We start from the raw sequence: 26612 nt of genomic DNA on the forward strand, positions 1-26612 counted from the left end.
TATGGACCAAGGAAAATTTGAAACCACAATATCTTCAAACCCAATTTTGGGACACAAAATTACATTGTTGGGTACCTTTAAAAAAAATATTGGACACAAAAAAATCTCCCCCACCTCACCCTTCTTGACCACAATGACGATACATAAAACGTTCTTTTTAGGGAGAAAATCATACTTCAATGAGTTTTGATTTGAATGAGAAATTTTAATACCACCCAAAATATATACATAATATGTAGAAGAAATGTGAGTCTCGCCACGTGAATTTTTTCAAAACTTTTTGACCCCCTCTCCCTCCCTCTCGAGAGGAGATATTGACCAAGAAAAATTTTAAACCGCTATAACTTCAAACCCAATTTCTAGACACAAAATTTTTCATCTTCTAAAAATACGTTTAGAGGAGTACTATTTCTGGCAATTTTTTCAAATTTTTTCTTCAGGTGGGTCATTTTTCAAAACTTAAAAATCTTTCTTTTTTGGGGTCATGGCATCGCCAAAAAAGTGCTACTTCCGAGTATGTAGTTCCAAAATTTTGCACGTAGGCCTCTAGAAACAGCAGAAAACGAAACAGCTTCTTGGTTGGTTGAAAAACTCATTTTGGACCCATTCGCATTGGACACCCCTCCACCAAATTTTGGGGCAAAAGAAGATTGGCAATATGGTATCATTATCAAACAAATTGAATCTCCTGAACACGAATATAAAGTTCGATTTACAATTGGATACCCCTAAGGGCCACATTTGGGGAGGGGGTTGCCCTAAAAATAGGGGTTTTTCGTGATAAATGCTTCAATATGGCGCTATTTACCCCCTGTAACTTCCTCGATCCAGATTGATATATGTACCATCATCATATTCCCTCCACTTCCCGCATCACCTTATTTTTTTAAGAAACTTTTCTGATACATGTAAAAATGGAACTCGATAGAAACTTGGAAAACTTTTTCGTAATTTTTGCCAAAAAAGTTGATTTTACAACGCCAACATTTTGACAAAAAATCGAAATTTTTTGGTACCAAACAATTATTGATACTTTTTCGTAACTTTTGCCAAAAAAGTTGATTTTGCAACATTTTGATAAAAAAGCGAAATTTTTAGGGGCAATTTGAGCAACAAAGTGAGAATTTTGAAATCTGGTAAAGAAAAAAGCGACGTATCAGAAGAATTTTTGGAATAAGATGATTTTTGGCAATTTTTGGGGAAAAAACGAAACTTTTGGCAATTTGTACAAAAAGCGGGACTTTTTGCTACAAAAAACCAGACTTCGACAGTAATTTTAGCAAAAGGCAGGACTTTGTAATTTTTGGGAAAAAAGCAAAACTTTTTGGCAATTTTGCTGAAATTTGAGAATTTTTAACATTTTTTTCAAAAAGCAGGACTTTTGGAAAACTATTGGCAAAGAATACTTCTTTGAAAATTTTTGGCAAAAACGCAAGACTTTTGGGTAATGTTAAGCAAAAAAGTTCAACTTTTGAGTTGCTACTTCATTTTTGAAAAAAGTGAGATTTTTCAACAGTTTTGCTAAAAAGCAAGATGTTTTGTCAAAACACAGCGATACTTCGTCCTTATTTTTGGTAATTTTTGGCAATTTCTGTGAAAAAAGTAAGACTTTTTGGCATTTTTTAAAGAAATTTTTTTTGCTAGAAACCACGGTTCCAAGTAGCAAAGAAATGAGGCTTTTTGGCCACTCTGAAAAAAGCGGGATTCTTTACTACTTTTGGCAAAGACCGAGACTCTGACAAAATTAGCAAAAGGCAGGGCTTAATAACCATAACCATAACCATAATGCTTCAAAAGACAGACGAGAATTTCGAGTAATTTCAATTCAAATTAAATACCAGGTAAAAATTTACAAAAACTCAAAATTACTGAAAAATTTCAATTTTTACGAAAAATTGCTCTAAAGTCACGCTTTTTTGTCAAAAATTTCCTACATTCCTAAAATGATTTTTTGTTTGCTAAGAAATTGTAAACTTGCTTTCTGGCAAAAATTCTAAAAATTGTCGTTTTTTCATAAATTGACATTTTGTCTTTTTTTTGCAAAAATGATTCTAAAAATTATTCAAAAGTTTCGCTTTTTTACCAAAAAATCAAAAATTGCTAAACAATGTCACATTTTGCCAAAAATTAATGACAAAAATTCTCGCTTTTTTGTAAAATTACTGAAAAGTTCCCATTTTTTTCAAAACAGCACTATAATCACGCTTTTTTTCAAAAATTTCCAACAGTCCCTAAAATGTTTCTTTTTTTTCTTTTTAGCTAAAAAATTGCAAACTCACTTTTTCCAAAAATTCTAAAAAAGTACCGTTTTTTCATAAATTGACGTTTGTTGTTTTTTGCAAAAATAATTCCTAAAGTTATCCAAAAGTCTCGCTTTTTTGCAAACTTACTGAAAAATTTACCCTTTTTCGAAAATTACTCGAAATCATTTTTAGAAATTTTCAGTACCTACCCAGTCACATTAAATTTCATTTTTTTCAAGAATTTTTCAAGTCTCGCTTTTTTAAAAAAATCATCACCTTTTTGCCAGAATTTAACTCCCAAAGTCAGTCTTGTTTTATTCCTAAAATTTTGCATATTCTCCATCTTCATAAATTGACAAAATTTGTCGTTTTTTGCAAAAAATCTCAAGAAGTTTAATTTTTTCTAAAAACTACGCAAAAGTCTCGCTTTTCTTCCTTTTTTTTTGACAATAACTGGGAAAAAGAGTCATTTTTCCAATTATTGCCCAAATGTCCTGTTTTTTCCAAAAATTGATAAAAATTTTCGCTTTTTTAACAAAATTGCATCCATATTTTATTAGCAGGCACTGCCAAAAATAATCAAAATGTCCTTTTTTTACACAATAAAATTGCAAAAATGTGCCTTTTTTGCCAAAAATTTCAAAAAAATAATTTTTGCCTATAATCTACAAAAATTGCTATTTTTTATTAAAATTTGGCAAATTCTAGTTTTTTTTACAAAAAGTCTTAATTTTTCCCCAAAAATTTCCAAAAAGTAGGTAGGTATTATACTTTCATTATTTTTGCAAATAATTTTAAAGAAGCTTTGCTTTTTGCTAAAAATTGTATTTCTCGCTTTTCCAAAAAATTACAAAAAAAGCTCGCTTTTTATCAAAAATTGTTCAGAGCGTCGTTTTTTGTTAAAAATTGCAAAAATTCGCTTTCTTCTGCTAAAATTGTCAAACTTACCTATGCTTTTGGCTAAACATTGGCCAGAAATTGCAAAAATTCCAACTTAGTTGCCAAAAATTGCCAAAAAGTTTCACTTTTTCATCGAAAAGATGCAAAATAAGTTAGTTCAACTTTTTGAAGATTTGAGTACAGTGGTCTGGAAGTTTTGAAAAATAGTCCTTACACTCACAATTTTAGTCATTTCATAATTTTCTGTCAATAATCTTTTGATAAGTTGTACCATTTTAGACATGGAAAACAAAAGATGATTTTGGAACTTATTGCATCAATTTTCAAGTTCATATTTTTATTGCACGAAATTCAGAAAATTTTACACCAATCGATAGAAAATTTCAATATCTTTAAATTATGTTCTATTAAAATTTCCCCCAAAACCCCCTTCGTTTGCTCATTAAATCGAAAAAAGCCCCAAAAATACTGCTTTAGTAAAGAGTTGGCTTCCTCCAGTGACGTCACGCGTCACGGTGCCATAAAGAGGGAACCGAGTCTGATCCGAGAGGCTCGTACGCGAAAAACTGGTTTCCGTACAAACCTCTTCCAGCGTATAGATGTTGGCCACACCAACTCCAAAAGACCAGTTTTTTTTCCATACTTTGACTTCACTTCTGCTTACGATTGCTCTTCTCTTTCTTCTTCTGGAAGGAGGAACTAGAACCTAACCTCGAATACATGTGTTTTTCATTCTGTACGCGAAATATTACAGTCGTGGACGTGCGTTTTGATACGTGATAACCGGTGCGTCGTCGGTCGCGTACGAAAAGAGTATAGCGAGTTGAAAAAAAAATGAGTTCATCGATGACGCGGTTTAAACCATTCGCCAAAACGTCTTATCCTCCTACGAATATGTGAAAAAAATCGCCACTTTTTGGATCCAGTTTCGCCTCGGATTTCAAAAAAAAAAAAATATCGAATTTTTCGCGTCTTTTTGGTCCACTTTTCCTATGTTATTTCGCGTTGACATGTTCGTATTGCGTCTATGGTTAGACCTTTAACGTTTATAATCATGTTCCCGAGAGGAACATCGACGACAGCGAGGTGTATTTCGCGACGTTTTTATTATTTCTCGATTGTGTTCGTAACGTTATGCTCGTTATTGGTGTCAGTGCAAGGGGGCTTTTTCGACAAAAGCTTCTTTTTCGGGTCGTCGTCCGGTAATTCGCTGTGGGACGAGTTGTATGAAAAATGTGGAAACCGGGTATCCTTCCATTGCGTACAAAGCAGACTGATGAATTACATAAACACCACGTTAGATTCCGATCTGCACATAACCGATGGCATTTACTTCGTCAAGAGCACCCATCGATTCCAAATGATGGATTCGTCCACTCCTGCCACCAGCGATGCTGTCTTCGGCAACAGCACGTATTATCATTCCAGAAGTGGTCGAGCGGTCAAAAAGAACGTAGTCACCATAACCGATAATAATATCGAAAACACCACCGAACCGTTCACGGAGGAGCCGGCTGAAGAAGAGGAATTCGCTAATTTCGTTCGAACTGTCGAAAAAGTCGAAAAAGATATCGAGCAGACTGAGAAATACGAAGAAACCACCACGACGACAACGACGACAGATATACCAGTAAATTCCTCAACGACGACAACCACCACAACAACAACAACTAGACCAATACCTCCGTCGTTTGAAGAAGACGAGGAAGATCATCCCAAAGATGAGAATTTAGTCATTAGAAGTCTAAATAAAGTTACGGATATTTTATACGATAAAACCACCGATTATTTATCCAGCCACGATTTGAAGTTGGATCTGCCGCAGACTTTGTTCGGCGGATCTAAAGTCAGAATATCGCCCAGAGGGTACGATGCCGATGGAGGGATTATCCTCAAGTTGAACGTCTACCCGGCTGAGACTCCTAGGACGTATCATGTAACAAAATATATACGTAAGTTTTACCATCTGGTACATCTAACTGCTTCTATGATGTGATTTAACGAGTGCGAAATGAGTATTTCAAATTTCAATATTTTCAAGCTACTAACAGCCATTGAAATAGTTGACTGAAATTCATTTTTAAAAAAAACACCTAAGTATGTTTGAGAATCTTGCCCCAAAATGGGTTTTCAATTCAGTATGGGATTTGGCTCGCTGAAACAGCAGTTCACCAACCCTTCAGAACCAAATTTTGAGCTGCCGAAGTTGATTTTTCAATTTTTGGCAAATTTTTGAAATTATGAAAGAAATTTATAGAAAGTACATAAATTGTTTGCCAAAAAAAAAAAAGGTAAATCTCGAGATTCCAAATCGTTGCCATTGAAGGAATGGGGAGGGGAAAATGATGATTTTGATACGTAAACCGATTCTCAATCAATTCATAGCAGCATCGAAAAAGGCTCACGATGAAATCAATAAATTAAGCACTAATGTGCTATTTTCACAATTTTCAAAAATCCAAAAATCAACTTTTGACAGATCTAAATTTGGTCCTGAGGTGTGAAATGAATGACGTAATATCGATCATCGATACATTTCCATGATTACCTACTGGGCTACTCCCCTATATACTTAGACAAATATTGATAAACTCATTTCCTTTAATACCAACCTCAGTCATCAAAAATGGACATAATTTTCCAGTCCCCCCCCTCCAATCAACTTCACTTTCCTCGTCATTTCATATTCACATCAGAAAAACACTAATCAATGTACGAGTACTTGAGCTATAGATTCAACAATTTGGTTAGACCAAAGTGAATTTTTTCTATTTTTGAAGAAATTGATCTGTCCTCTGTTTCCTCAATCTGACTATGGTTTTTGAGTTATGTTGTCGATCGATATTCGATACTGATTTCTTCAAGATCTTTAGTTTTTCCCTCAGCATAAAACAGAACACGCTCATATCTCAGCTTTGAAAAAAATCATCACAATTGGAGATTTTTTTTTTAATTTGAGCATAAAAAAATCGTAAAATTCACTTTTCAAAAAAAAATTTTTTTAATCGTTTGAAGAATGATCAGGGGATGTAAGGGTGGACTAAACTCGTTCTTTTCAAAAATTACGGTCGGATGAACTCAACAAGACGTAGAGAAAAAATTGTAATTTTCAAGTTAATTCCTCCTCACCACCTCCACTCAGCAAGAGCTTAAAGTTTAAAAATTACTAGTATGATGTTTCCAAAAATTTCAATTTTTTCAGTGTTGGAGGTGTCAATTCTAATTATACCATCTTAAAGGGATAATGACAAAAAATAATCGTATTTCAAAGGAACAAACTATCACAAAGTATCATTCTGACTTTTCATAAACTTGGCAAAAATGAATTTTTAGCTCTTTTAAAGGTTTAAACTCGATTATATGGAAGTCCTAAAGACGTCGAGAGACGATTTGAACCGAGAAAATTGAAACATTTAAACAATTTTCAAATTTTCAAAACGTTCTGAGCTCTCACAGAAGAGGTTGTAAACCTGGAGCTAAAAATTTCAAAATTTTCTTACGTCTTGTTGAGGAATAGGCCTCGTTAAATTTCAAAAAAAAAAAAAAACGTTGAAAAACGACCCACCTTGGAATACACATTTAAAATAGTTGGCAACAGTGATTTCAAAACATTTTTATTCCTCTTGATTTGTCTCCTCTGTGATACAATTGGACCTCTGAGCATCTAAACAATCTCCTCAGATCCTGCATCGACAAATTGACGTTTTCTCGATTCTCTTGCCATCCTGCTCAGACACGGGATTTTATATTTTAGCCCTCAGTCTCGCAAGAATATGCCTCGGTACCACACTTTCCTCTTCTATAGAAAGAGTAAATCATGATGAAAGGTAAAAAAAAATGATAACCAATTTTTAAAAATTTATGTAAAAATCTCTGTCTTCAAAGCCAGAAAAAGGTGGAGCATTCGAGGATTAGAAAGTCATTTTTTCTGAAAAGCAGATCTAGACCCCTCCTTAAATCTTTGTGCATGCCAAATTTCAATCCCCAATCCCTCTAAATAAATTTCAAGAATCCGTAGAGAAGACATAAGATTTCTGAAGTCAAAAAAATAAGGAAACACATTGTTTCCCCTTTCTGATTGCTCCAGATTACTGATGTTTGAATTTATCTACACATAATTGAAACCAATTTATTCAAATAAGTAGAAATTTCGGTTCAAGGTCATCCACACTCAAGCCTTTTCAATTTCAATTCTCCACCAAACTGAAGTTGAATAGAATACAGAATTTGGCAACATTTTTAGCAAGGTGTCTAATGATCAGGACAATATGGAAAAGTAGAACAACAAATTTTTTTTCAATTTTTTTCGTATGTTTCGATTTTAGGGGAGGGGTGGGGGTCGGTGAGGTCAAAATTTACTCATTAAGTTTTCCCCCAAGCCATTTTTAAAAATAAACATGAAAAAAAATTGTAATTCAAAATTATAAATAAAAAGAATGCTTAAATGGAAAATTTCAAAATGTGATTTGAAAAAAATTAAAAGTGCAACTCTTTTGCAATTTTGGCAAAAAACAAGGCTTTTCAGCAATCTCAGCAAAAAAAATTAAATTTTCTCAAATGTTTTAATGGTAAAAGAGAAGGGACCAAGAATAACAAAAATAGGAAAAATCCAAAATTTGGAGAAAAAATAGAAAATTTTGAAGATTGATTGAGAAAAATGAAAAAACTCAGAATTTTTGACAGTTTTGGCAAGCAAATGACATTTTTTGGCCATTTTGACAAAAAAAGAAAAAACAACAGAAAAAGTAGGATAGCAGGACATACAACTAAAAAGTGCAGCAAAAGTAAGAAAAGCAGGATAAAAAGGAATTTGTTAAGACACCCTGTTGATAGAGCTCCGACTGATAGAGATGAAAGCTAGAAGATAGATCTTTCACTCGATGAAATTAGCTCATTACAAAAAAAAAAAAATCAAAATTTTGAGTGAATTGAAAAAAACTTTTTCATGAAATACGTCAGAAAGAGGTCAAAATAAGACAACTGAATAAAATTAAACTTTTTTCGATGCTTGGAATTGAAAATTGAACTTTTTCGAATTTTGATTTTTTTTTTTGTGATTTGAGTTTATTTTATCGAGTGAAAGAGTTTTTTCAACTTTTTCAACGGATACGTAAAAATAGGGGTCAAATGGGTCAATTTCACCAATCAAAAAATCGCATCTATTCGCGCAAACTTTCAATTTTTTAAAATCGAATTTACGAAATAATGTCATCCCAATTTTTTAATATGTTGTTCAGCATGAAAACTTGTCCATAATATATTTTTTTAGGAATTTTTGAGAGTCGGAACGATATGAAAACTACGTTTTTAACCTTTTCGAGCTAATTTTTCGTACGAAAAAAAGTGGCAACACTGATTTTTATGATATCACCAGAAAGGCTTTCAAAACCTTTAAAAATTGGAAAAATTTCCATTTTAGTAGATATCGCGGTTATCGAGTAATCCACTGCTCTAAGTCAAATGGATGATATTTTAAGTTCACTGAAAACTTTGACACCCTATAGCAGCCTCTAAAAAAGGGCTAGAGGGCTGCGATTTGCGCCATTGGTCATCCCATCAAAAGGTCTTTCCACAGGAAAAATTTAAAAAAAATCGCCGACCCCCCCACCACTTCTTGGTCGAATTGAAGTGGAATGTCCCATCAGTAAATATCGCCTTTTGTCCAAATTGATTAAGATATTTGTAGATCCTAAAAATGACTCAAAATGGAGATTTTAAAAAAAGACCCAAAATTCACTTTTTTATGTAGGTAGCTTAAAAAAAGAGCGGATCGATAAAAAGAACTATGGTCTTTAGAGCTGCAGGATTCATTTTTCCTTGACCCTTGAATTAGAAAAAAAATGATCCAAATTTTAATCTTCAGTGATTGAATGTTTCCAAAGCCTTTTTTACATTTTCCAAATCTATATGACTATTGGATTTTCAGGGTTATTTGTAAATCAAATCAAATCAACTCAGCTCACTCATTTTATTCACGTGTATTCAGACCTCGTTGACATCTCAAGTCACAGTGTCACACTCAAACTATCACCAAGGTATTCAAAACAATGTCAAGATCAAATCTCCCGCAGTCCTTGCTTTATCTTTGTCATCTACAACATAAACAAATTGGGTGCTGCAATTTTTCATTAGTCATACAGAGCAACCTACTCTGTTTAATGTAGGTATAGGTACTCAAACATAAGGAAGATGGAATACCCATTGCGCTTTTCTATTCGGCTAATAACGTCGTTATCATGTATCATCGATACCAACCGGGTTTCTCTTTTATTGATAGCATACGCCGATGAGCCAATCGAAGCTTTTATTTGTATTCGTTGGTACATTCGCGTATAAGGAACTAAAAGAAACTCTGGCACGAGCTAAAATATCAGACACACTAATTGTATTTTCGCTGCCATGCCAGCAAGTCTCTTCACCTCTCTCTATCCAGCAGTACCTAATATTAGAGAAGACGAAGCGCACGATAATGACGATAATTCACTTTTATTTGTTGTAAGTGAAAAAAGTGACACGCGTGACTCGAAGTATGGCAATTGTGGTGGCTCTGCTGTGAGCAGACTCTACAAATAGATAAGTGGATATATTTTTTCTCTGTACGAATATCTAGTCTCAATTGTGAGCTCGAACGATTAAATCGTACCTATCTGTGTAAAGATTTAAGGTTATTAGCTCGATGACAAGGGTGTCCCTGCCCCCTGCCACTGCCTATTCAGGTAAAATTGATGATCACTACCTTAAGAACTATGCCACTTTCCATTTTATAGGGCGATTTATACATTTATGTAGCTTTTAATTACTTCTTCTTCGATGCGACTCGATTCGACTCGAGTTTATAGTATGGCGAGGCGGCGGTTCGACTTTGGGCTGCGATGGTCTCGGTCTTGACTCTCTGGTGCACTCCGCACTGTATTTTGCGCCAGGCAAAGCGAAATTGATCGATCAAAACGTTAATTGATGCTAGGGCTGCGTTCTTCGGTAGCAAAACAATGTATTTGCTTTTAATGTTTCATTTATACAAGACAAAGTCGCGTACGTTGAGCATTAATATAACGTGTACCTGAATACTTGCATGTGTGTCGATGCGAATGACCCAATTGCCGGCGAGGTTACTGTTATAACGTCAATCAGCAGACGCTCGGGCGTATGTTTTCGTTACGATTAAACATTCTTCTATTATATCGGTAATGTTTTTTCGTTTGGTGGGTATTAATTTTCATCTCTCATCGCGAAATTAATATTCATCGTAGATCAACGTTTATGGTTATGGACAAGGTGTTAATGGCAGTTTGTTTATGATGAATTTTCTCGTCCGTCGGTTAATTGGATCCTTTTCATTCTTTATTTTTATTTGTATGGTTTCCTTGTACGATACCTATACTCGTAAAGGTACTTTCGCTTATCCATATAAGCTATTCGTGTATAGCCTCTGTGTCTGTACATCTTGATTCGATTTGGAAGCACCTATTGATTTTTTTTTCTAAATTTTTATTACAGCCGTTTTAGACCGTATAGCATAGCATCGGTATTTTTTCTATCGAATTCCTTTTTATCATTCCACCGTGAATGTTCGGTTTACATATTATATAGGTACGTGTGTTCATGACATCTTTCATCGTCGCTTTGGAATGAGAAAGGTCGAATATCGCCGGCTAGCTGGTCAGCTCACACCCAGAAATGTCTCGTGTTTTGATTCCGGATCCATTTACTCGTTTTTTGAAGTACCTCACCATAGTCAGCAGCTCGTAGGTTGGTAATGAGATTATCGAGTCGTTAACGAAAGAACGAATAATGGACGTATGTATGCTAAGTAGGAAAATACGAGATACGAGAGAGTTTTCAAATTTAGTAGTCCGGATTATGACTATAGAAATTATTGCTCCCCCCCCCCCATCACGCGCTCCGATCCTCTGAAACAACTTTTTTCTCGAAGGGGACATCTTAAGGATCATTTAAAGCAAACTTGCCAAAAAAAAAGTTGGCCCTACCAACGATATGGCAGCCATTTTGATTGACAGATCGGTCGAAATCGCAGGTTTTGCTTTCCAATACAAGACTCGCACGAAATTTTTTGAACTGGACAAAGCTAGATCGAAAGAATAACCAAAACTTTATCTCCAGCCAAAATTTGAAGAGCTAAAGTGCATTTTTCGATTTTTGGTGAATTTTTGAAAATCAAGAAATTCAAGCCAAAAATGAGAGGAAAAAAATCAAAATTTTACCAAATTGACCTAGAACGCTGAAATTTTGGATATGCCTTATTTTCGACCTGCCAAATCAATTGGAAACTGTTTCCAACGGTTTTGAGCAGTTCTGGAGCCTCCAGCAAATTTTTGAAACTTGAAATTTCATCAAATGGAGTTGGAAAGTCAAAATTCACTCTGCATTCCGATATCAACACACTATTAAGTCGACTACAGATGGAGTCGAGTCATTTTGGAGCCTCCAGCGACTTTTTTAAAATTATTGGAGCCTCCAGGAAATGTTTGAAACTTGAAATTTCCACAAAATTTCATCCAATGCAGTTCGAAAACCGAAATTTATTCTGCACTCCAATTTCAATACGCTATGAAGTTCACTGCAGGCAGATTTCAAGTCGTTTTGGAGCCTCCAGCGACTTTTTGAAAATTACTGGAGCCTTCGGTAAATTTTTGAAACTTTGAATTTCTACAAACTCTCATCCAATAGAGTTGGTAAGCCGATATTCACTCTGAAATCCAATTTTAACATGCTATCAAGTCGACTGCAGGTTGATTTCAAGTCGTTTTGGAGCCTCCAGCGACTTTTTGAAAATTACTGGAGCCCCCAGTAAGTTTTTGAAACTTGTTTATTCTGGACTCCAATTTCTATACGCTATGAAGTCGACTGCAGGTAGATTTCAAGTTGTTTTGGAGCCTCCAGCAAATCTTTGAAAATTACTGGAGCCTCCAGTAAATTTTTGAAATTTTAAATTTCTACAAAATCTCATCCAATAGAGTTGGTAAGCCGAAATTCACTCTGAAATCCAATTTTAACATGCTATCAAGTCGACTAGCTGCAGGTTGATTTCAAGTCGTTTTGGAGCCTCCAGCGACTTTTTGAAAATTACTGGAGCCTCCAGCAATAAATTTTTGAAACTTGTTTATTCTGCACTCCAATTTCAATACGCTATGAAGTCGACTGCACGTAGATTTCAATTCGTTTTGGAGCCTCCAGCAAATGTTTGAAAATTACTGGAGCCTCCAGTAAATTTTTGAAATTTTAAATTTCCACAAAATCTCATCCAATGGAGTTGGAAAACCGAAATTCACTTTGCAATCCAATTTTAACATGCTATCAAGTCGACTGCAGGTTGATTTCAAAGTCATTTTGAAGCTTCCAGCTACTTTCTCACTTCCAAGTCTCTAAGAACTTCTTTTTTCAAAAAAAGTAATGAAAACCCTCAACACACTCATTCGATTTTGTCAACGTTGAATAATCTTTTATACCTACCGTACCTACAACCATTTTATAAAAATGAAAAACATAATTACAAAAAATGGTTCAAAATGTAAAAAAATATATAAATATCACCCCATTTTCCAAATCCCTAAGACATGAGATATTTGGGCCAGAAAGTAAGAAGTGAGAAGCAGGGTGATATTTTCTTGAAAACGAGCTAATGAAAGCCCCTTTCTCAACACAAAAAGTATAGAATTATGGACTGTTCTTTTTATATCAAAGAGATTTTCCTGATTAATTGTTGTGCTTTTTGAACTGAGGATTGATTTCCATAAAAAAAATTCGGGAAAAGGCCACGCGTGGCACAACTTTAAGACACTTCATATCTTTTATATTTTAACATTTTAATCCAAGGAAAATATTTTCAATAGAATATAACTTTTAGGTTTTAGCTCATATTATTGTTCTAAAAAATAAACAATCGTTTAAATTTGAAAAATTACTTTGATGAAAAATTAAAATTTTTTCAAGCCCATCGAATTTAAAAATTATCATTTTTTTATCTTTTTTTTTGCAAAATTGCGCTAAAAATGTTTTTTTTTTTTCATAAAAAATAAAATAGTAAATGAAAAGTTTACTTCCTTAAAAAATATGTGATAATAAAATTTTTTAATTCTGAAAAAATGGGGGTAAAGTCTTTTTTTCGAGAAAAGTTTCATGTCACGAATATGTCTTTCGCTTGAAATTTTGTCTTAAAAATGTCGTTTATACTCGTAGTCTAGAGAAATTGTTCAAATTTTCAAAAGTCCTACAAAGGCACAAAATGTCATTTTTCAGAGTGTTTGACATAATTCTGAGAAGTTGGTCAATTTTTTTTTCAAGTCCTCAAAATTGACTCGATATTTTAAAAGTTTCTCCAGTATTACTCAAAATGTCACAAACTGCTTAAAATGTCAGAAAATCATTTGTGATATTTTGACATAATTTCCGCAATTTATTGATTTTTTTTTTCAAAGTTCTCAAACACCATACTAAATAGATACCTAAAAGTTTATTTCAGTGTAACTCAAAAGTGTCGAAAATTGGTAATTTTTTCAAAGTTTTCAAAAGTCTGACGCAATATTACTTAAGAATTCATCCCAATTCTTTTCAAGTTCTTAAAATTCAATGCAAAAACCAAATATCACGTATACCTGGAAATTGACAAAAAAAAATTCCAGATTTCTGAAAATCTTACCTATTGTAACAATCTTTTTCTAACAAATTAAATATGAATATCCCCCCCCCCCCCGGTTTAAAGAAAAAAAAATCACTCCTTGATAAAGTAAAGATATTTCAATGAAAATCCAGAATTTGAAGAATTTTTTCTATGCAACATATAAGCATCCACAAACAAAATAATTTCAAAAAATTCAGTCAAAACTGAAAAAAAAAAAAAACATTCAAATTAAAAACCGATAAATCTTTTCAAAAAAAAAATTCTTGAGAAGCATAACAATCAATTTTGGACAAAACAGAGATGCATGCATCATTCTATTCAGTTCAAACAGTTTTTTTTTCAAAGTCCTCCAATTTGCTCAAATATGTCAATCCTCAAACTATAAGGCCACCTTCATTACCTCCAAACTTACTTACGAGGCATATGGAAGAGAGGAGAATTTCTTTTTTTCAGATCGCAAATTATTTCTGGTGGGAGAATGTATCTAACTTTGAGAGCCTTCTTGTTCATATAGAGTACCTAATACTTGGCGAAAATCTACTTTCACCATCGAAAAAAAATTTAGAATAAGATTCAAAATCTTTTCGGAAAATTTTCAAAACTTGAAAGTCGAGCTTTTGGATTACAAATTCTACTTTTAATATGAGTAGGTATAAAAACACAAAAAAAAGCAATGATATGTATTCCCAAAAATTACAGAAAAGTAACAAACATTTTGTTTGCATGAAAAAGTGTTGAAAAAAATGCCAGTCCAATTTTTTGATAAGTATGTTGTTCTACATGAAAAGGACTAAAACTGAGAATTTTTTTCTGAATTTTTATGCCACCTCTCAATATTTTGAGCGGAATTGAAAAAAATAAACCAGCCCTTTCAATTTCCTTCGAGACTCCCACAACGAAAAATTCCAAAGTATTGAACTCAAATTTATGTTCAACTTTCGACGGCGACTCTTCTTTTTTTCTCCTATGGAGCTGTTTTGGGTCTTTTAGAATTCGTCGTATTTTTTTGCACAATCCGGAAACACTCATCAATGACTGAAATTTCTCGCCTTGTGTATTCTACATTTATGGAGGAACTGCAAAACACCTTCATCTCTTGAAGAAATCGCCATATTTCTGATAACGAACGATAATTTTTTGTCAAACGGATTTCGGAATTAAAAACACGAGTACTTTCTTTTCTCATCGTCGAATTTTTTGGTCAACTTCCAAAAAATCATCTAAATATGCATATCGATTAGCAGAATCTTCAGAGAATATCGGTGCTTTTTACACTTGTTGAAAATTATTTCGCCGTTATTCTTTCGATTTCGGAGATAATAGCAAAATATACTCGTATAGTTGATATCTTTTAAAATGGATCTGCGGAATTCGGATTCTTCCATCAGTTATTGGTGAATAGTTTGGCCTGAATAAAATTGAGACTTTGGCCATCATCATTAACATCATTGATCAAATCTTCAAGAACTGCGAAATCCACGTTTATATGAGGGAAAAAAGGGTCACTTTATGGGAAGTCAAATTAAGCACTCATTGGCCAAACAAACTAAAAAAATCTCGATCAATGCGGAAAAATCCATAAGCCACGCAGACGACTCATTTTCACTATCATAATGTTCGATAAAAATCTACACTCTACAGCAAAAAACAGAAAGGGGTCTTGTCTTGGTCTCGTGATTTCAACTACACCTCCACCTCGTACAGGCCAAGTTCACTAGAACTCCGGAACCAGTGGCTAAGGCTTTGGCTGTCTACCTCAACCCATTGCACATATTCTAATTAAATTTAATTTCTAATTAAATAAGCCACTCATCCGAGATGATAAACGATTAAATTAACCACGCGCCGTTACATCTATCACCTTTATTTTTTCCTTACTTCCTTTCTTCCTAGTATACGATGACGACTGTAGGTCTATACGTAGGGTACGAGTATATCCGTCGGTGAAATTTTTAATAAGCGGTATTTACGCATAAAAATGACATTCATTATACCAGGAAACGTATACCTTACTAGTACAATTCTGACTAGCGAAACAGATAGATATACACAGGTACAATAAGTATGACGTGTGTGACAGAGTGAGAAAGAAAAACCTCGCGTTAGAAAAGAAAGAAAGTCAGTCAGTCGCAGTCGGGTGTAATGTGGTCAACGATGGCGATGATGATGATGATGAGGAAGACGCGACAAGGAAATAGTGTAACCTTGATGATGAAGACTGATTTAGCGTAGCGATAATAAACCGTTGGCCCACTGGTAAAGAAAGCAAATGTCTTCTCGAAGACATAAATACACCTCTACTATATACGAGTATGTTTATGTACTACCTCTTTAGTCTCTCTTCACCTGGGACTACGACTAGCAGATACCTATGGGTGCATCTACCTCTTCATGCCCGAAGCGTAGGTATACCAGCTATAGGTGCACACGTAGGACACGCGGTCTAACCTTGACTCTACTTACACGAGGAGAATTAGAGCGAGCATCGAATATTTTCCCGACAAGCAAGCCGGCTCGATCGCATTTGTATTATCGAACGAGCTCGATCATCGTAATTAAACCAGTTCTCCGTTTTGCGGAAAGGCATATTATAATATATTATTTATTCGTATTCGTATGTGTGTATTTTAAACAAGACGTACGTATACAGCCACCGACGATCACAAGTATACCTCTCTGGCTCTTCTCCTCACACTTCTCTCGCGTTTAATCCGTCTCCCCAGCCAGACCCTGAGCCAGACTCCGACTCATCCGGACATGGGCTCATACTCGACAGTCGTATTGTTTTTAATGCACAATCGATGCACGTTTTATAGGCGTTTTTGTGAAAGCTGACGATATTCTGCTTACGTCATCGTCGCGGCCCTAAAGAAGTGTCCGGCGGTGGGCGATGATGCCTACGTCCGTGTGCAAATTCTCCACCTAAAGAGATGTAATTTGGCCGTTTTATGCGATGATCTCGTAGCATGATTTGATTCGGAGAGGAGGAACACTTGCTCCTGCTGGGCTATTTTTCATTTTTTGAGCCTTCAGCGACAGCGATCAGCTGCTTTGTTGTTGAACATTGTACAATGTTGGGTTCGATGCACGTAGGAAATTAGGCATTCGATACGCCCACCCCCTCCCACCCTCATATCGGCTTCGGGCGAGTTGATTCCCAAAATGATTTTTTACGAATTAAGAGCAGTTGAATTGATTCTCACGTCGTTTTTGACTGCGTGTATAAATTGATTCCATTTCACGGACAGTAGGTATTTATTCAATCTCCTAGATTTTTTCTGCCGAGAGTCACTCGAGAGCCAAAACCTGACCATCGAGAGTCAAATTTAGACACTTTTCTTGCTGTTGAAAATTCAATTCGTACATTAGGATTAGGAGAAACAAGATGGGAATCAACCCATCAACTCGCCTCCAATCGTTCTGTCTTTTTTAAAGCGAGTAAATTAAGGAAATCTGCGTTAATTTTCATGTAAATCATTGAAGTAAAGTTTTTATGATCAAAGTTCAAAAATCAATGTCCATGTTACTGTAGAACTTGTCCTGATAAGCCACAATACTGAGAAAGTTGCATGCTTGGCTGATATCGACCAAAAAAATGAAAAAAATGAATGGAAATTACTGAAAAAGTTAGTCGAGTGGTATCAAAATTACGCAAAAATAATCAAAATGTCGATAAATTAACAGAAAATCAGCAAAGTTGGCAAAAAAAACGGTAAATTCTCAAAGTAATAAAAAAAGTTAAGGAAATGATGAAAAAACCATTAGAACACAGCAAAAGTCTCATCAATAAAAATTGGAAAATTGAGACTTTTTGACAAGTTTTCCAAAAATTGGGAATTTTTCCCCATTGGAACATTTTGACTGGTTTTCCATAAATTGGAACTTTTTGACTAATTTTCCAAAATTTGATACTTTTTGACAAGTTTTCCAAAAATGTAGACTTTTTGACTAGTTTTTCAAAACTTGATACTTTTGACAAGTTTTCCAAAAATTGGAACTTTTTGAACTTGAGATACTTTGACCAGTGTTTTCCAAAATTTTGGGCTTTTTGACTAGTTTTTCAAAACTTGAGACATTTTCACCAGTTTTCCAAAAATTGAGACCTTTTGACAAGTTTTCCAAAATTTTGGGCTTTTTGACTAGTTTTTCAAAACTTGAGACATTTTCACCAGTTTTCCAAAAATTGAGACCTTTTGACAAGTTTTCCAAAATTTGAGGCTTTTCAACTAGTTTTTCAAAACTAGAGACATTTTGACAAGTTTGTCAAAAATTGGAACTTTTTGACTAGTTTTCCAAAATTTGATACTTTTTGAGACTTTTCTCACATAAATTGGAACTTTTTGATTGGTTTTCCAAAACTTAAGACTTTTTGACTAGTTTTCCAAAACTTGAGATACTTTGACCAGTTTTCAAAAATTGAAACTTTTTGACAAGTTTTCCAAAATTTTGGGCTTTTTGACTAGTTTTTCAAAACTTGAGACATTTTGATCGGTTTTCCAAGAATTGAGACCTTTTGACAAGTTTTCCAAATTTTGGGCTTTTTGACTAATTTTTCAAAACTTGAGACATTTTGACAAGTTTTTCAAAAATCAGACATTTTCCCCATAAATTGGAACTTTTTGACAGTTTTCCAAAAATTGGGACTTTTTGACTGGTTTTTCAAAAATTGAAACTTTTTTCACATAAATTGGAACGTTTTGACTGGTTTTCCAAAAATTGACACTTTTTGACTAATTTTTCAAAACTTGAGACATTTTGACCAAAAATTGAAATTTCTTTCCAAAAATTGAGAATTTTTGACGAGTTTTCTAAAAATTGGGACTTTTTGACTAGTTTTCTGAAAATTGGGACTTTTTGACTACTTAGTTTTTTAAAAATTAAGACTTTTTGACAAGTTTTCCAAAAATTGAAACTTTTTGTCAAGTTTTCCAAAATTTGGGGCATTTTGACTAATTTCTCAAAACTTGAGACATTTTAACAAGCTTGTCAAAAATTGGGATTTTTCCCCCATAAATTGGGACTTTTTGACTGGTTTTCCAAAAATTGAGACTTTTTGACACTTTTTGACTAATTTGTTAAAACTTGAGACTTTTTGACAAGTTTTTGGGACTTTTTTCCAAAAATTGAGACTTTTTGACGAGTTTTCTAAAAATAGGGCTTTTTTGACAAGTTTTTTAAAAATTGGGACTTTTTGACGGGGTTTTCAAAAATTGAGACTTTTTTACAAGTTTTTCAAAAACTGGGACTTTTTGACTTGTTTTTGCAAAAATTGAGACTTTTTGACAAGTATTTCAAAAATTTGGACTTTTTGACTTCTTTTTGTAAAACTTGAGACTTTTTAACAAGTTTTCCAAAAATACGAACACGAGAAAAAAAATTGACGAAATGATGAGAAAAATCATGGAAATTTTTTTCGAACTTCTTAAAAGTCAGAATCAGATTGAGTTGTTGTAATGTTGAATGCTTTCTAAATACTCGTATTGAAAATTAATCAATTTTTTTCAAGTTTTTAAAAGTCTATAATAAAATATCAAAATGTTGAAAATGGCAATTTAAAAAAAAAGTCGAGAGTTCATTAGAATTTTTGAAAGTCAGCCCAAATATTGTAAAATCAAATCTACTTCGAGTCTAAATATTGAAAATTGATCAATTTTTTTCAAAATTTATTAAAAGTTTTGAAATAATAGTCATCAAAATGTCAAAACCTTGTCATTTTTTGAAAAAAAGGAAGTAAAATTGGCATAGGTACAAGTATTGGAAACAGCGGAAAAGTTTCAAACATATTATAAAAATTGCATAAACATTGAACAAAAAACTCAAAAAATGGCACAGAACTGTTCGAATACAATTAAAATTGAGTAAAATAAAGTTACAAATACCTTACAAAAGATGAAAAAAATTATTCAAAAGTCAGAAGAACAGGAACTTTGTTAAAACTGATACTGTGAAAATCAATAAGGAAAATAAAATATCAATTTCAATTATGAACAGTTACGGAAACATAATTAGCCAAAATTTGGTAAATTGAAAAAATTGGTTATAGGTAGTTAGGTACTGTTTTAATCGTCAAAAACTATCACTTTCACTCCACGTTTTTTTTGGAAATAATCCCAGTTCGAGGATCTCTACTTCTTACTTTAAAAGTCAAAAAATTTATTTGAAATTCAGAAATATTCTCAATCACAGATTTAAAAAAAAATAAGTTTTACCCCTAGTTTTACCGATTTATCAGGAAATAGCAAAATTTCGAACAAGCCATAAAATTTCATTCAGAATGGCTCGAATGCGATTCATTTTTACAAACTTAGATCAACCGTTTTTGCGACTCAGTCGATCGATTCAGACGAAACAATTTTTCAAAATTTGCTATTGTCAGTTCAATAAATTCATACGAGTACTTTAATATTTTTTTTGAAAATCTACCGAAGGATCTAAAATGACGTGAAACCGCCATCAATCTATTCAAATAGGTAGATGAAAAATAGAATTTTCATTATTTTCGAAAAATCATTCAAGGGAAAATTTACATTTTTGATTTCGTAGATTCAAATCGATTTTTGAAAAATTGTCCCTCCTTAAATCAATTTGGTAAAGGTCACATGAATTATTGATCCGGATTTGTACAAGTTGAATTTCATTTCTGTTTCATTTGTGGAATTTTTTAAAAATTGAAAAATCCAAAAATTTAGCAAATGTTCTCAAAATGACACGAAACCATCACAAACCTATTCGAAAAGTCTAATGTAGGTAGGGTATAAACAAATGCTCACGAAAATAATACAAATCTAAATTTTAAAAAAATATGTCAAAAATGAAAAAAATGCCCTCTTGATTGGTTCTCATATCCGACTCAAACATTTTCCAGCTGATTTTATTCCCTCAGAACTGAAGGCAGGGGTAAATGTGGAAGGGGAGGGGGTATTCGTGCAGTGATTCCAAAACTCATATTTTTCACACGCAACGCTGGCACCTTCCTATACCCTTTGGAAAGGTCCCTTCAAACGAAACGATGCCCAATCCTAGGACAAAACACTGAATCTACTCGTAACATATTTTCAACACAATAAAATGACTAATTACCCGAGGATCAGCAAAAAACAGCCGCTGTAGAGTAGATAGACATTCCTTCTTCGTCATATATTTCCATTTACGATCCGCAAAAACCCACAAACGAGCATCTTTACCACCTTTTTCTTTACATTTCCTGTGTAGTGTGTATTCAACAATCCATCATTCTAGGATACCCATTACCTATTCGTAGGCTGAGCTTATTTACTGTGGTGTTCAACCACACCGCATCGGTTTGGTAGACCGATTCATCAAACTGGCCGCGCTTGCGGTTATCATTATCGTTTATGTTAATTCGCTAACTAATATAAAATTCCAGCGTAGCTTAGCTAGGTAGGTACTATTTTGTACGTAACTGCGACCGAACGTTGTCCGAAGACGTTGACTGCGCGACCACTTTCAGTCATTTTATATTTAACGATACGAATCGTATACCACCAGGGCAAGCAGGAAATATATACCTAGGTACCTACCTATATAGCATCGTTCCCAAATGTAGGTTAATTTTTCTTGCCCTCCAACTCTCGGTGCAGTATAATATAGAATTAAAGAATCGTAGCAGGCGTTCGTAAGTGTTGAAGCTTTGATAAAATACACCATCGAAATAAGATATTAAAATACTATCAACATCGTGGTAGGTATTCATAGCTATATTACCTACCTACGAAATCTAACTCGTTTAAGAAATAGAAACGAGGTGAGCCTTCAGAGCATCTATCTTACATCAATATATTAAATCCCAGTCATCTCATCTCTAAATCTAAATTCGACAATGTTACTCTTAAAAAACCCAATCACAAGTATACAAAAATAAAACAAATCCCTGGAGGTTCGATGCATTGTCATTCGGCTTCTTTTAATCAATATAACTCTTCGTTCAATGGACATTGGCGATCGATTAACACAATTTTCAATTCCGCAGGGTCGTCTTATAGTAGTGTGTACGAACCCTCACACACCTATGTGTATTAAAATATATCTATAGAACTGCTTTTACTACGCATTTCCACATGCATGTCGCTTATTCTTCTACGTGCTACTCTCTATATTCGATGGATGAAATAGGAATGTTCCAAAATCGTTATAATTATGGTTTCAGATGATTCTGGGGCTTCTTCCCAACAAGGAAGGTTACCCAACTCGCAGAAGGTTGGACCGAACGGAGCAACGCTAGGTCAAAATATGGACCAAAGAAGTGAAAAAACCGAAGTTTCATCCAGAAAGTTCAAATTTCTTAGTACGCGTTTTATTACCTATTTAACCCCCGAATCGATTATACAAGTGATTCGATCACATAATACTAACACCATCACTCACACCTCTATCGTAATTTATCTTCCAAAATACACATCAAGAATATTATTCACTTACCCACTCGATCTGACGACGAGTTAAAAGCACCTCGAATATTTTCAAGCTTCTTCTTCTCAATATACGCACACGACAAACCTACTGCTCTGCTTTATATGTATACTCGTATGTACCACGAGGACTATGTTATTTCAACCTGTAAACATAAGCAACTACATGTAAGTTAAATACAATGAACAAAATTCGAATACAGAAGTTGAAAACTCACACGTGTACAGGTACATATATTCTTACAATGTACATTGTGTAACCCATCCCAGACCATAAATTCGAACCTACCTTATGATTATTTCGTGACCTATGAAAACAAATGATGCATTCTTCACTTTAGAGAGATGTATTTTCACGACTTCCAGTCCAGTTCCATCGCCTTCGGAAGGGCATGCACATCTCATCTATGCCCCACACACGGTTAATTGGCCAGTTACGTGAGAGATTTTTCAACACATTACGTCGCCTCATGTACCCTGTAATACACACGTTAGTTATAATAACGGATTAATGAACGGTATAATTTGCAAATTATGGGAAACTTGACTAAAATATTTCGGTGTTTGAATGAAACATTAAGACAACAACGAAAAAAAAAGTTCAATTAATAGGATCTATGTTAGCAAAGGTATGTCTTGTTTACATTATATTTCGTAATGTAGTATGCTCGTACGTATTAATTACTACAAGACGAGCACGAGACTGACGATGAGAAAAATTGACGCGCCGGAAAGATGATGGTGCGGTGAAGGGGGCAGCATTTCGTCTTCTTATACGTACATAAAAATATGGACATAGAGTATTAAGTACTGAGGTATGCCGATTATGGCCTGCTTTCTGACTATGAGTCAAATTAGCGTTGTGGTTTTGTAGGTAGACGGATTCTATTTAGCTATGAGATTTTAATCGTGTGTATGTTTTTCGCTATCTACATAGGTACGTTAGACCTAGACCTAGAGATCTAAAACTGACCGCCATACAACGTAATTAGGTGAACGAATTTGTAAACACGATATTTATTTTTTAAAACTCGACTAGTCTGTTTTTGGTGTATTTCATTGGAGGTTTCTCAGCATCATTGCTACAACATTTTGAAATCAAAATATTGGCCTAATACTCTTCTGCCCTTTGGGAGGTCAAGAAAAAGAAACACGTAACTCAAAAATCAATCATTTTAAAAATTAAAGAAATGATGAAAAACGTTTCTCCATTTTTTGGCTTGTGGAGAACTAAATGTTTTATCGAAGGAAATCTATTCAAAAATAGAAATGAAATTTTACAAGATATCAGAAAATATCAGAGTCTTATTTTTAGGTAGGTTAAGATTATCAATTTTGAGCAAGTAAAATTCATTTTACCTATGTGAATTGTGAGTAACTAGGTTAAGTCAAATTGAAATGTATATCAATTTTTTCTTTCTTTAAATCACAAAACTATACCACTTGACTTTTTCTTAATTTTTTAAAATTTTGAGTCAAATAGGTATTTTTTTCAGTGATGGAAAACTGAAACCGAAATTAGTAAAACTGAAATTGAAAACTAGAAATCGAAACAAAAAACTGAAAACTGAAACAAGCAAAACAAATTTAAGTAGTTCATTTTTTCTAAAAATTTACAAAATATTACGAATTTGATGGAAAACTGAAACTGGAACTAAAACTGAAATTGAAATGAAGAAACTGAAACTGAAATCGAAACTGAAAAAAGCAAAACTGAAACTAAATATTACTAAAAACTGAAACTGAAAAAAGTAAAACTGAAATTAAAAACTGAACGTAAAAGTTTTGCCATCACTGATCAATTGCATCCAAATGAATTGAAATTTAAAAAAAATTAATTTTCACTTTTTTTCAACGATTTTCATGTTTTTATCGATTTTTAACATATACTTAGTTCTCGTAGAATCTTGGTAATTTTTCTCTTCTATGCACAATTTTATGTTGTTTCATTGTTTTTTTTTTTTTTTTTTTTTTTGTAATTTTCATAGATTATTACGCGAATTATAATGATTTTTTATGAATTTTGAACGTTTTTAAACTTTGCACCATTTACAAATATGGTATTCTATGAATTTTTTGATGTTTTCAAAAATCTAAACGTGAAAATTACCTATTTCTTTTTGATTTTAGAAAGTTTTTTCAAATATACGGTATTTTAAGAACTTTTTTCACGTTTTTAAAAATCATCGTGTGAAATTAACCCTTTTTTTCTTGATTTTAGAACGTTCAAATTTTCCCAGAATTTTGATAATGTTTCAAAAATATTTTTTCGCCATTTTCAAACATTTTTATATGCCAATTTTATCTCTTTTTTTGGACAATTTTTTTAGTACTTTTTCGGTTTTATACAGTTTTAATCGCATTTTGAGATTTTTTTGCCAATTATACTTGTTTTTTGATTTTTTTTTTGCACAAATTTTCAATTTTTTTCTCAGTTTTGCATAATTTTAATAAGTATTTGTAATGTTAGAACTTTTTCGTCAATTTTCATTTTTTTTTTTTTTTTAATAGCTACAATTGCAAATTTCCGGTAGTTTAAAGTTTCTATAATAAAATTTCTATTTTTCTAAATTTTTGCACAATTTCCCCAAAATTTCACGCTAGTGTGTCGTCGTTTTATGAATTTTTCCAACAATTTCAAAAATTGTCATACCAATGTTACCATTTTTTTCGTGTTTTAAGAGTTTTTCCATTGTCAAAACATTATTGATTTTTTCTGAAAAAAAAAATAAATTTTTGGATTTTCATTTTACTTTTATGCGATGTAAATTGCAATTCTAGAATTTTATCAATAGGAAGTTTCAAAGATTTTTATGACAATTTTAATTGATTTTTCTCAATTTCAACGCATTTTTTTTGCAACCTTACACAGTTTTGTTGGATTTTTACGAAGATTTTTGACAATTTTAAAGGTTTTTATAAGGATTTTTACCTATTTTTTTTTTAATTTTTGAGATTTTCTTCAATATGTGATACAATTTTGATCATGGTTTGAAAATAGTTTCGTTCAAACCCAATTTCAATTGAATTTTTTGAAAATTGTGGCAGTTTTTATGTCACTATTATTCATTATTTTTATTTCAGTTTTGTCCTTTCTTTAAAAAATATTTTACACAAATTTGACGCATTTTCAAAATTTTTCACGACAAATTTATAGTTTTACAAAATTTTAATTGTATTTCATCGACTTTTTTTTGCTATTTTCGATTTTCGAGAATATTTGTCGCCAATTTCGTTAATTTTTTTGTAATTTTGACGTTTCATTCCGATTTTGGTGATAAATTTTGCAGACAATTTCGTCAATGTTTTAATAAATTTCTCCCCTCATTTTCAATGATTTTCTCGAATGCACTTGGCTAATTTTTTGACAAATTTTGAGCACATTTTTTTTTTATTAATAAACACTACAAACAGTATACACATTTGAATGAAATTTAAATTTTATCAATTTATTCTTCAGTTTGGCTAATTTTCAGTACCTAAATCTGACATCTTTAAATTATTGTTTTCAAAAACAATTTCTGGGCATATTTCTGTTTGAAAAATCACAACTCGGTGTTCTAAATCTTGAACTGTGCACACAATTTTAAAAATCAACTTGAAAAATGAACACTAATTTGAAACAAACTGTTGTTAAAATAAGATGTCTCAAGTTTGACTGCTTCTGTTCAGAGTATTATTAATGAAACTGAGAGTATAATATGTATCTTGAAATGCAGTAATTTTTTGGTCATTATTGCCAATTTCAGAGACTCGAAAAAATTTTAGAAGTTTTCAATTCATTTTCTAAATTTTTTGAAAATTGGCCATGAAATAAAATCTTGAATACTATTTTTTGGAACAGGACCATATTTTTTTTTAAACGGAGAAATCATGATTTTTTTTCCAAAAATATCCTTTTTTTGAGTTCAAGAAACCTACATCTCTCTTTCAAAAATATTTCACGAGCTAAAAAATCGTCTGAGCAACTTTCTACTCAAAATGAAAACCTACACTAAAGGTCAAAACCCACGACATTTTTTTCGTGATCAAATTCATGATTTTATCTAATGGAGTTTTTTTTTTTTTTTTGAATTCACAACCTTTTTTCAACCAAATTTTCAGAAAGCTGATCAGCTGACCTCCCCAAAGTCAAATTTTTCACAGGAAAATTTTCAGAAAAATTGTTTGGAGAAAATCTACCGGATAAACTGACGTAACATATTGCCAATTTCATAAAAAATAAACTTTTTTTTCAATGGTTTGAGAGGTTTTGTTGCAGGTTGGAATTTTTTCATTTTTTCACTACCTTTTTTCACAGAATTTACTACTTTCACTACCCATTTTTAAAATCATCACTTTTTCACTACTTTCACAACTTGTTAGATACCTTGTCAATGTATCCCCTTCTCCACGTATGCA

General features: G+C 32.9%; 1 protein-coding gene and 1 long non-coding RNA gene across 3 annotated transcripts in view; one reads left to right on the top strand and one right to left on the bottom strand.

Moving 5' to 3' along the window:
* Positions 1-26612, bottom strand: part of LOC135846505 (uncharacterized) — a 61155-nt gene that overhangs the window by 20649 nt on the left and 13894 nt on the right. Inside the window, exons 6-7 of the long non-coding RNA XR_010558971.1 lie at positions 22501-22688; positions 22222-22357 (exon numbers count right to left, since the gene is read on the bottom strand). This is a non-coding gene — a long non-coding RNA (uncharacterized LOC135846505). The remainder of the gene's footprint in view (positions 1-22221; positions 22358-22500; positions 22689-26612) is intronic.
* Osi17 (DUF1676 domain-containing protein Osi17) overlaps positions 3816-26612 on the top strand; it is a 38137-nt gene continuing 15340 nt past the window's right edge. The window contains exons 1-2 of one of the 2 annotated variants that reach the window (XM_065365617.1): positions 3816-5095; positions 21950-22087. In XM_065365617.1, coding sequence (XP_065221689.1) covers positions 4171-5095; positions 21950-22087 — 1063 coding nt within the window. In that variant the 5' untranslated portion in view covers positions 3816-4170. The remainder of the gene's footprint in view (positions 5096-21949; positions 22088-26612) is intronic. The other variant, XM_065365618.1, reaches the window with a different exon arrangement.

Source organism: Planococcus citri, chromosome 5, assembly GCF_950023065.1.
Source record: "Planococcus citri chromosome 5, ihPlaCitr1.1, whole genome shotgun sequence".
Lineage (NCBI taxonomy): Eukaryota > Metazoa > Arthropoda > Insecta > Hemiptera > Pseudococcidae > Planococcus > Planococcus citri.